The sequence below is a fragment of the Electrophorus electricus genome, chromosome 9, assembly GCF_013358815.1.
Source record: "Electrophorus electricus isolate fEleEle1 chromosome 9, fEleEle1.pri, whole genome shotgun sequence".
Classification (NCBI taxonomy): domain Eukaryota; kingdom Metazoa; phylum Chordata; class Actinopteri; order Gymnotiformes; family Gymnotidae; genus Electrophorus; species Electrophorus electricus.
In genome coordinates, this window is record NC_049543.1 from 13,412,489 (window position 1) to 13,424,152 (window position 11,664).

Here is an 11,664-nt window from a genome sequence, read left to right on the forward strand (position 1 = left end):
GGGGTACGCGAAGTGCAGGGGGTCCAGAGAAGGGGGACGCTGGGTCTTGATGTGTCTCAAGACGAGTCTCTCGAAGCACTTCATGATGATGGATGTGAGTGCGACAGGACGGTAGTCATTGAGACACAACACCATGGGCTTCTTAGGCACGGGGACGATGGTGGTAAACAAGATCCAGCATGTTCGCTCTTCTCGTTGCAAAGTTCACATGTTGATGGAATTTAGGCAGTACTGACTTGAGATTTGCGTGGTAGAAATCTCCGGGGACAATAAACAGTCCGTCTGCAGTTCAATAATCGCTCCATACAGCTCCTGGAGAGCCTCTCGTGTGTGCGCGCTGGGTAGAATATACAGCGCGATTATAAACAAATACAAACTCCACCAGCGGTGAGCAGTACCAGATGAATAACGGCATCTGGAATACTGTCGCTGAGCCACGTTTCAGTAAAGACTAAAACACAGCAACCTCTGAACTTTCGCTGTGTAGTCTGCAGAAGGTTGATTCAGACCAGTTTATTATCCAAGGAGCAGACATTTGAGAGGAACAGAGATGGTAGAGCTTGCCTGCTAGGATTAGCCTTTAGCCTAGCACGGACCCCAGCTCGCTTCCCCCGCTTCTGCTTCCTTGTCTCCTCCTTCGGCATTCGGACTCAGGCGACGCCGTGGTCTGCAGGCCTGATTCGCATAGCAACCCGCGCTCACAGTGTGTGAAGCACGCCGTCGTCCAGGTAAGTTTGTGCATTATGTCTTAAATGTAGCAGGTGTGGGGTTGCATAAACTAAATGAATGCTAAGCTTATACTAATAGAGAATAATGCACAGAATGGAATAGGATTAATGCTTGAATTAATAATTGCTGTATGTGCAGACAGAACAGGAAATGCCCTAGACGTGCATATGTGTGATTGTGCAAGAAGACATGTGTACGCGACAGTCAAGACAGAGGCGACGGCTGAGATGGAAAAGTACAAAAGCGGAAGTGGCGCAAGGCGAGAAAACTATAAGTCTGTCTGTTGCAAAGTTATGCTTTAGATCTCACTCGCACTGCGCTGTGAAGTGACATCTCCAGAGCTCTGCATTAATAAAAGGCCACAAGATAACGTACTGTTTCCGGTCTCTTCTTTCCTGCATCAACGGACACGACACAGGCTATGGAGGTTGTTTGTTCCCATGTATTTATTGTTTAAGTTGCTGGAAAAATGTGTTGTTGAGATTACAGATAGTGGCACAATAGCACCATTTATCGGACCTGGAGTGGCCGCTGCGTGCTACCGCGCTGCCATCTTGCCATCAACCATTGCCATCAACATTAATGTGAAGGTTATGTAGTGTATTGAACATTAATGTGAAGGTTCATAGTAATGTTCAAACACACTACACAACTTTAACATTAATATTCACTACACGACCGTCACATTAATATTCAACATTAATGTAAAGTTTATGTAGTGTGTTTATCATTAATGTGAAGGTTGTGTAGTGTGTTGAACATTGATGTTCATTAATCAACATGAAATAGTGTTATTGAGGAGGACAGGGCGTGCCTTTCCACTGAACCTGATGCAATCTAGGTAGTTCCAGTTGAGCTAGTTCTCCTTCTGTTTATTCGACTGGATTTCCCCACTTCTGTTCTGTTTCCGTACATACAATTTAGAGATGAGGTTGTTTTTATGATGAACTTGAGTGAAATTTGGATTTTGCAGAACAAATCGTTACTACAGATAGATAAATAATTGCATTTTTTCAATATTCTTTCATGCTGTACATTTGCTGACTGTCTCTCAGTTTGACTCAGAAGGGCTGATGATACACCCCATTCCTCTCCACCAAGTTAATGCTGGATTAACTTTTTCTGCATTGCATTGAAAATCATAGAAGTAATAAAAACATCAACAAACCTACCATTAAACAAAACTAGTTAGGATTAAAAAGAAAAATGACAAACAAATTCATCACATTTCCATAACAAATGAGCAAGAGTGTGTTGAAAGACTTTTCATTCACTCTGACCATAGCACTACTGAAGCACTCTATAATCATTGATTCATGGAATTCAAGGAGTCAAGTCTGTGACCATTTATCCAAATATTAACTGTGATTCATATCAACTAAATTTCCAAGTATATGTTGCGTAATGCAAGTCAGAAAATTGCTCACTCACCAAAGCCATTTCTTCAGAAGTCCCAGCGTACATCAGACTCTGCCCACTTTATCTGCTGTATTTAAGAGAGTGGCCAACCTGCAGCTGACACAATACACAACAATACCCTGGGAAGGAATCTTTCTAACCCCTACTCAGAATCTCTCTGTAAGTATGATTACTGTACTTGATGGAATGGTGCATGCAATTTAAGATTTATAGTAGTAACTTTATAAATAAACCAGTGATTATTGTGAGATGGATTAATCATGCTATCATCATGCTATCAGCACAAAACCTACCATACCTTAGATATATATACCTACCATATGTTCATAGATAATGTGTTTTGAGGCCAAAGGACCTATTATCCAGTAATTGTCTTGTCTTTTTAAGCTTCCGATTAAGAGCAAGACCATGTCATACCTGGCGCCAGTGCTCGTGATTGGTGGGCAAGGTGGTGGCAAATTTGATTTTGATGGTATTGGCAATGGAGCAACTCTGCGAAAGATATGGGTGTGGGCAGGAGGCTGGCAGATCAAGGCCATAAAGGTGTGGCTTACTGATGGCCAGTGCAGGCAATTTGGAAATCCTGCCGGGGACTTTAAAGAATTTACATTTGAAGATGGAGAGCACTTCACTTCTCTCTCACTGTGGGGAAATGGAGCTGGAACACGTCTGGGTGCCATCAAGTTCAAGACCAATCGCTCCCCAGAATTTTTTGCACATATGACAGACTGGGGGCTGAAAACAGAATATCCAATTGATACTGGTTCTGGAATCTGCGTGGGAGTCACAGGAAGAGCAGGTTCAGACATTGATAGCTTGGGTTTCAAATTTATAAACACCATCAAGTCTACTGTGTTAAAGAACATGAATTATCCCACACTTCATAGTGTGATACCCAAGGTGGCTGTTGAGGAAATCAAATCAATGACTTACCACAACAATACTAGTGAGATGCAAGAATACAAAATAGAATCCTCAAAAACAGTCACCAAAAAGTCATCCTGGTCTGTGACCAACAAGATTGAATTCAACTTCAGCTTTGAAGTGCAGGCAGGCATTCCTGAGGTTGTTGAAATAAAAACTGGGTTTGGTTTTACTGTGGGTACTGAAAGCACATATAGTTTAGAGAACTCTGAAGAAAAAACTGAGACGTTCTCTTTCTCTTTCAAAGTTCCTCCAGGGAAAGTAGTAGATGTAGACGTCACAATTGGCCGTGTCACCGTAGATCTCCCCTACACTGGCACTGTTCAAATTACCTGCTTTAACAACAGTGTTCTGGAGTTTCCCATCAGTGGCACCTACAAAGGTGTCACTTATACTGAGGCAAAAGCTGTTGTTAATGAATCAGCAAAACTGCTGTGAACAGTCTGGATCTTACTGTTGTCCTTGGAGGGGCTTAGTGAGCTTTGCACAAACAAAAACTAATTTGTTAAAGATTCTTAATAGAAAAAATTGACATTGATTATGCTAATGAAATTTGTAATGTTAATGGAGGATGTTGAAAATATGAGTTATTGAACAACACATCTCAAAGGTGTAACTACACAAATAAGGAATTTGTTATTAAAACAACTGAAATATAAAGTAAATGTCCCCAGGGGTTGATGAGGCCATGTGCATATTCGCCTGGGATAATAATTAATGAGAAACAAACAAAAACAAAAACAAACAAAAAACTACATTTTAAAACTGAAACGTCATGTTTGTTTCTTTTTCATGCTGGTGTCTTACTATGTGACATTTAATTTTTTAAAAACTGTGTGACTGATTCAGTAAAACATATTGTGCATTGTGTGAGACACATACAGCAATGCACATGTTTCCAAGTCACTAAATGTTATACATCTTGTTTTGTGGTTGAGGGAACTGTACAGGAACAGTTGACATGGATGCTCTTTAGTCAGTAGCAGAGCCTGTTCTAGAAAACCATGTGACCATTTTTGGGAAAAATGTTTTTGTTGTGAAATCAGGTGGTTAATCTTGTAAACTAACAGTTTTAAACAGGCAGTCCTTACTTCTGTAATCCCCAGTCTCAAGTGTACTTACGTAGAAATGAGAAAACAGGAAATTTAATAACTGGATGATTATAACTGGGGAAGAAATGGATGACAGCAAAACAACTTAATTATGCTCAAACTTCCACTTCCTCACTGCCGTAAACCTCTAAGAGAACTCTGTAGGTTTAACGACTGTAGCGGGTAGTGGGATGATGCATGGTGCATGGCGCCAGGAGTCACCGGTACTGGTATCAGTTAAAACTGATCTGACTGTATATGGCCCCAGATGGGCTTTAGCCTACTGCCCTTAAGGTACAAGGTAGATGTTTATCATAAATACATAATTTTAATCAAAAATCATATATGATTTAATTTTGGTCTGAATCTTGGTTTCTCCCTTAATGAGCATTTTAATTATACTTTATATGATTTATGTAAAAGCAATAGTTTCAGATGACCCCACTTATCCTTCGAGTGGTTCATTGTCTAAAATTGCAGATCTGATTGTGAAGTTATATTTTATCAACATGAGAGAGTATGGTAGCTAAAGCCAGTGGGCAGAATACAACAACTGTAGGTTAAGAAGGAAAGAAGTGGCGATATCAAAATACAAGAGAAAAGATTAGCAAAAAGGAACAGCTGAAACTGGACGATGACACACAAGGACAGGGCAGAGGCAATGCTGCCCAGAGCAAATGGGATGAAAATGTTCAGGTTATGTCTTAAAGCTCAATGGATCTTTCCGGAGCAGACAACTCCTCTAACCAAGTTCAGTTCATTTAAAGATAAATGAGTTTTTCTGGAGCAGACAACTCCCCTAACCAAGTTCAGTTCATTTAAAGATCAATGGATCTTTCCAGAGGAGACAACTCCCGTAACCAAGTTCAGTTCATTTAAAGATCAATGAATCTTTCCAGAGGAGACAACTCCCCTAACGAAATTCAATTCAGGTATTTTTCCTCCAACTCATTTTATCAATTCTAAAACATACGGATGTAATCAGAAAAGTTCCAAGTCAAAAGGCAGAAAAATCGGGCTACATAATGTAAATACAGTAAACTAAAAGGGAACAAACATAGCTAGCTAGATAGTTTAGCATTAACGTGGTCAGTTAACAATGAAAAAATGGAAGATGTAGCTAGCTAAATGTATTAATGCACTATAAACATTCATTTAAATAATAATCTATAAAAATCATTAGCTAGGTTATCTAACCTAGCTATGTAGCCACATGTTTGGGCTAATGTTAACTAGCGTTAGGTAGTTAATATTAGAAACGAAATCCCTAAACCGTTACATTAGTTAACTAGCAAGATAGCGTTAGTATAGTCAACTAGATATCAAGAGCGACGTCCCCTGTGGTTGTTGCTACACACAAAGTACGGGAGCTGTATTTATCCTACCACTGATAGTTAGCTAGATAGGACCGCTAGAGAGGTTCACTAATTCATATAAAAGGCTACTCGGGTCTGGACGTCGATATCCTCACTGTACTTACAACGGTTATTCTTTTCCCAAAACCGATTACACACAATTTCCATAATTATTCATCTCTCTGTTTTATGGAGATGAATGAAGAAAAACTTACTTGATATTCCGCCAAGCTGCGGTCAGTGCGTTTATAAGTCGTAATCAAATATCAGCGATCAAACTGGTTATAACTAACAGAAAATTGCGCTGCGCAGTAAAATATATAAACTTCTACGCGGGGTGACGCCACGATTAACCTTGGTTGTCATAACACCCTATATAAAGTACACAGCAGGTGATGCAGTGAAAATGTATAATATTCATAAAACCGTTCTCTCTCTCTCTCTCTCTCTCTCTCTCTCTCTCTCTCTCTCTCTCTCTCTCTCTCTCTATCTCAAAGCAAAGCAAAGCATTTTCAATATGAATACAGGAGGTTCCCGTTCAGAATATTATATCATTCTATGTTTTCTTGGTCTACTGTATAAACAATCAGAATGTTAACACGTTATTCACAATAAGTAATTAAAAAGACAAAAGGAACATCCCTGACTTGGTGTTGTCTTGAAAGTTTCACGGTACCGCCTCCTCTTTGCTGTCGTTTACCGGCGACCGGCGGCGCACGTGGACTTTTGTTTGTGTTATTCCTGCGTGACCTCGTCACATGTCTTATGTTTGTCCACAACTCCCTCAGGTGGTGTGTGTTGGATATTAGTAGTCATACCACCTCGGGGTTATGATGTCATATTTTGTCTTTATTTAAGCCTGTTTAGTTTGTATGACTAATGTCGGTCATTCATGTTTCGTTGGCGCATTTGTTCGCATTAGTGGACTTTTATGTTCGTTCTTGTTCATTTCGTTAAACACTTCAGTTGGAGACTTGAATTTGCTTCTCTTTCTTTTTTTAGTCGTTCTGCGCCCGTGACAGAAAGTCTTGTACAGTCATACGCTTAAAAAGCTATAATAACCACCCTGACTGCGGTACATGTCAGCTATAACATTCTTAAGAATAAATATAGGCTCATCCTTAATCAGTATCATAACTGGCAATGTTTGTCCATGCCACATGAAATGGAAAAATATCATTAATTGATAATAAATTACTTAATTTGATATAAAAACATTTTTACAGTAATCAACAGCTGTTCTAAACTATTTACTTTTAGGGCATTTAGCTGACGCTTTTATCCAAAGCGTCTTACAATTGACTGAGTACAACTTGAGCAATTGAGGGTTAAGACATAAGAGCAGAGTTTACTTGAAGTGTAGACTGGCTTTTAAGAAACTTGGAGCATTCTTGAAATTCAAGCCCTCATGGCACTTGTTTTCAATGTTTTTTTTTGTACAATGTGCATTTCAATGTGCATGCTCTAAAAGATGTGATTGTCCCACAATCACAAACTTAGAGTCTATAAGATAATGATAATGAATTCATGGGTAGTGATATTTCATGGAATGATACATAATAAGATTTACACAACAGATATGTCCAGTAAAATATTCAATATAGCAGTTTATTTCATAGTTTGTCTTTTACAACATATTAATTCATACATTTTCCTTATAACTATCACAGTCATTTAATCTAGAGTTGAAAGACAACATTAACTTTGCAGACAGATCAACACTGAGGACTGTTTCCATGAATGTATATTACCAATAACAGTTGGGAGGGATGCTAGTGGTTACTTCTGTGCCTCGGTTGTTGTGCTGAATTGTATGTGTCTGTGTGTTTGTATGTGGAGATGAGGTGAAATGTATTGAAGTGAAGCTACTGTTTGTGAACTATGTTTTTAATTTTATATATGTAATTTATGTGTTGTCTAGAGACTTGTTATGCTGGAGCTATTTACAATTCTTCCTTTAGCTTTTTGTTCTAAGGGCAGGGCTTAAAAGAGAGGCTCTTCATTTTTCAGCAGATTTGTTAAATGAGCCATTTCCATGGAAGCAGGCTAAACTCTCAACCACTGTCCAACCAGACCACTACATAAGCCAGATCTACCCTAATCTACAAACAAAAAGCTTCAATGGTCAGATCTTTATTTTCTTAACTGCTCTGAACCAAACCGACACCATTGTGTTAAACAACAAATCCCTTGGTATCTCAGAGGTCTCTGTCAAACTGCTTTCTGAACAGCAAGAAATAGTGTTAGAACATGAGCTCTCTGCCCTCCCCCAATTTCACCAGAAACTGCAGGATCCACCAGAACTAACTACATCATATGTAAAACAACTAACTCAACAGCATGTAAAACAACTTTCCTTCAAATTTGAGTAGTGTACAGAATATGTTTGTGCACATTCTAGAGTCTCTTTCTCTGGAACAGTTGGCATTGGCACTGAATTGGACATAAATATCAATTCAGCCTCTATTTTTAACAGAAACTTCTCTCAGGCTTTACTCTTGTGGTTAGATATTTTGTTTCAGTGCACAGTAACAACAACCTAACACTTTACTCTGTAACATTGAAATCATAATTATGCAAATATATGCATAAAATTATTGAGTATATGTGTATAGTAGAGAGTGTGTACACTGTATATGTATATGAACTTTGCTCATCAAAGATGGGAAATGCCTTACGTGTAGAGCTTGTCCAAAATTTGTCACCATTGTCCTGAATATTACACACAGTCTTGAATAATATTTAAACCTTACAAATCCTTCTGTAGCCATCCTCATGTTTTATCAAGTAAAAGGATTCAATTTTATTTCATTGCAACCAGAAAAAAATTACAAATGTAAATATTTTTCAAGGTAATAATTTAAACACAAAGCTCTCACGGGCTGTTTTTGTATGTTTGCCCTTCAGAATTTACCTTTATAGCATTTAGCTGACACTTTTTATCCAAAGTGTCTTACAACTATGACTGAGTATAACTTGAGCAATTGAGGCTCAGGGGCCCAACAGTAGCAACTTAGCAGTGGTAGAGCTTGAACCAGCAACCTTCTGATTACAAATCAAGTACCTTAACCACTGAGCTACCACTGCCTGCAAACAGTTTACTGATATTCTATGCAAGTGTTATAGGGGATGGCCCTTTCAGAGTACCTGGAAGTTGGCTACATGAGCACTGTACCAGTATGTGAAGGAGTTCGGGGCTGGTGAAGGGGTGTTACAGTATGACACAGTAGAAGACAACACTGCACTAGTATGACATAGTGAAGACAGCACTGCACTAATATGACACAGAAAACAACACTGCACTATTATTACTAGAAGTCAACACTGTACTAGTATGATTAGAAGTCAGCACTGCACCAGTATGACACAATAGAAGACTTCCAGTGCTGATGTTCAGCAGCAACCACTGGCTGCAAGATGTCAGGGATTTTTATTCTTTTCAAACAATGATAGGATGCTGCTTACTGGAGTTTACTTTAGATGTTACAGTGGCAATAATGGTGCTATAAATAAATCATTGACTACAGTAAGAATCATCTGCCTTAGGACCTCTCAAGACAAAGGTTCCTTTACACTCCACATCAAGCAGCTATGCAACTAATTGAGAGTGATTCAAGAATTATTTGCAATACCAAACTTATGAGGCAATGCTAAACATTACATTCACATTTATACAGATTACATTTATAGTGTTTGGCAGACACTCTTAGCCAGAGTTGCATACATATATTACTTACATAAGATTAAATAAGATATGAAAATAAATACATAAATGAAAAAATACACAACACCAAATCTCTCCAATTCATTTATCTCCTGACAAAAAAATGCACCCATGTCTCATAATCATTTACATGACCATCAGTTCCTTATTGGAAATCAACTTCAGTGTGCACAGCCCAAAACCTTTATTTTTAAAAACATTTTAAAGTGGGCATGTAAGATGGACCATTTTGAAGCTAATTAAGTGAAATCCCTTTGAGTACATCTGGCAAATAAGATGTGAAGAGTTGTCGGGGAGAGGTGTCTGTGTGTGTGTGTGAGAGAGAGAGAGAGTGTGAGTGAGTGAGTCAATGACCTCTGGCTGTAGACTGCGTGTCAGAGAGGAAACTGAACAGATAGAGACAGTGGAGAAAAACTGGTGTAGTATGAGACTGAAAACTTTAAATTTCTTTAATCACATTATTTTACTATTAAAGAATTATTTCAATGATTCCTACTCAAACATCGGGGGTACAACTAAACTTAAATGAGCAGGTACGAGGGTCTGGTTTTGTGGGAGGAGTTGCATGCTGCACAGGATTAACCAGACCGGGTGGTTTGGTAGAAAATAAGGTGGCAGAATTTGAACTTTCTGGCCTAGTGTATTTCTGACCCTAGGAGGAGTTTGGTTTTAGGGGGAAGGACACCTTATATCAATTTTGTCAGAACGTTTTTTCCTGCATGTGTAGTGGGCAGGACTTGAGGAGGTGTGACTTCTTAGAGAATTGGCCAATGGGAGAGAGTGGGATGGGTGAGTGAGTGAGTGGGTGAGTGAGAGAGAGAGAGACACACAACCGAGACCCATAAGCATGTTTGAGTATCAGTACAAGACCGGCAGCGGAGCAGAGTGGACATTAAAGACTGGGTGGTACGTAATCGTTTAAGACTCGTAACCTTTATTTACTTTAATCACTTGAATATTTGATAATTAAATAATTTTTAAGAAAAAGTCAATAAAACTATTGTGAGGATCCCTCATTGTTTTAATTTGTTTTCATATAAAATTGTCACATCGTAAATCATATAATAATAATAGAAATATATAAATATGTGGGGAAGGGGAGGGGTCGGGTGGTGGAGGTGATTGACAGCTGTCAATTCAATCAATCAGATCAAGCAATAAATCATTTTGACGCTTTGTAAATACCATCTCTCTCTAACAAGCAACAGGTGGTGGCAGCGTGCTCCGAGAAGTGCTTACTGACACATCTGGGACATCATAGACGTACTCCTGGATTTACATGAGGCTCAGTGGAGTGTGACGCTCGACACACAGTTCATTTAAAGATCAATTCATCTTTCTGGCGCAGGTTACTAACCAAGTTCAGTAACAGAATTCAGCACAGTTGTCTTAGACACGTCGGTTATGGCATGTTTTCTTAGCCAAACAGATGGAGATGAGGTGGAGTAATGGAGCAGTATTATTATTATTATTAGTATTTTTATGTAGCGACGTTCTCGAACTCACGGATGCTTTTCAGACAGATACAATCACTCAGAAACACCATGGAGTGAAGAGTGTCTCAAAGACAAAGCAAGGAACATTTATTAGCATAGTATTTTTATATATAGTGGCAATTCAAAGAAGAATAATAAATCTTATTAGATTAGCGTTGTCAGATTGGGAAGGTTTTTGCCAAAGAGAAAGTGAGTGACAGGTCAGTGTAATCATCCATCATAGACTCCATCACAGAAGAGCGAGATTTATTGTGGGCACATCCAGATTCAGAGTCGTCAGAGCAGTCCAGGGTTATTTTAGTGATACGGGGATACATAATAAAGAAACAAAAGCACACGAAGACAAAGAAGGGAAGTAGGCTATAACAGGCTTGGAAACACGAAGGCTAGGATAAACACAACTCTACATACTTAGAATACACACAGCTGATTGGCTTGGATAAGCAATGAACCTACTAAGAAACATTCACTAAACACAATGAACAGCCGAGACCAAGTGCCCAAGGCAGGGTTTCAATACATGAACTAAACAAGGTAGAAACGAAGGACAGGTGTGAGCAATCAAATGAGGGGCAGAAAAAACGAAACTATGGAATGGAACTAAAATATACAAGACAGGAAAAACATGGCACATGGAAGCTGAGAGGGACTAATTGTGACAGTTTTATGTGATCTCTGTGTAAACATTGTTCTTTTAACCAGTTAGGTTACTTACCTGAGTTAAACACATGTTTTATTCTGTGTTTTCTTCTATGTACACTTCAACATGAGCTACCGATAATTTCCTGAGTTGTAGGCTATAGGAGTAGGAAGTGAAGCTAAGCAGAATTCAGTCCGTAACATAAACTTTTACACAAGCGTATCCCAAAAATTTAAACATGCACGGGTGCCCTCTTGTGGTCACTCTAGGAAATGCAGGAGTTTAC

At 38.8% G+C, this 11,664-nt stretch overlaps 1 protein-coding gene across 1 annotated transcript; it reads left to right on the forward strand.

Moving 5' to 3' along the window:
* The first annotated feature begins 2,273 nt into the window (after positions 1 to 2,273).
* On the forward strand, positions 2,274 to 4,456 carry LOC113569163 (aerolysin-like protein). Its single transcript, XM_035530088.1, has 2 exons — positions 2,274 to 2,307; positions 2,536 to 4,456. The coding sequence occupies exon 2, from the start codon at positions 2,557 to 2,559 to the stop codon at positions 3,508 to 3,510; it is 954 nt and encodes a 317-aa protein (XP_035385981.1). The 5' UTR covers positions 2,274 to 2,307; positions 2,536 to 2,556; the 3' UTR covers positions 3,511 to 4,456.
* The last annotated feature ends 7,208 nt before the right edge of the window (positions 4,457 to 11,664 follow it).

What these genes read in the sequence shown, in the direction of transcription:
- LOC113569163 (XM_035530088.1), top strand. Translation starts at nt 2,557, where the DNA reads ATGTCATACCTGGCGCCAGTGCTCGTGATTGGTGGGCAAGGTGGTGGC.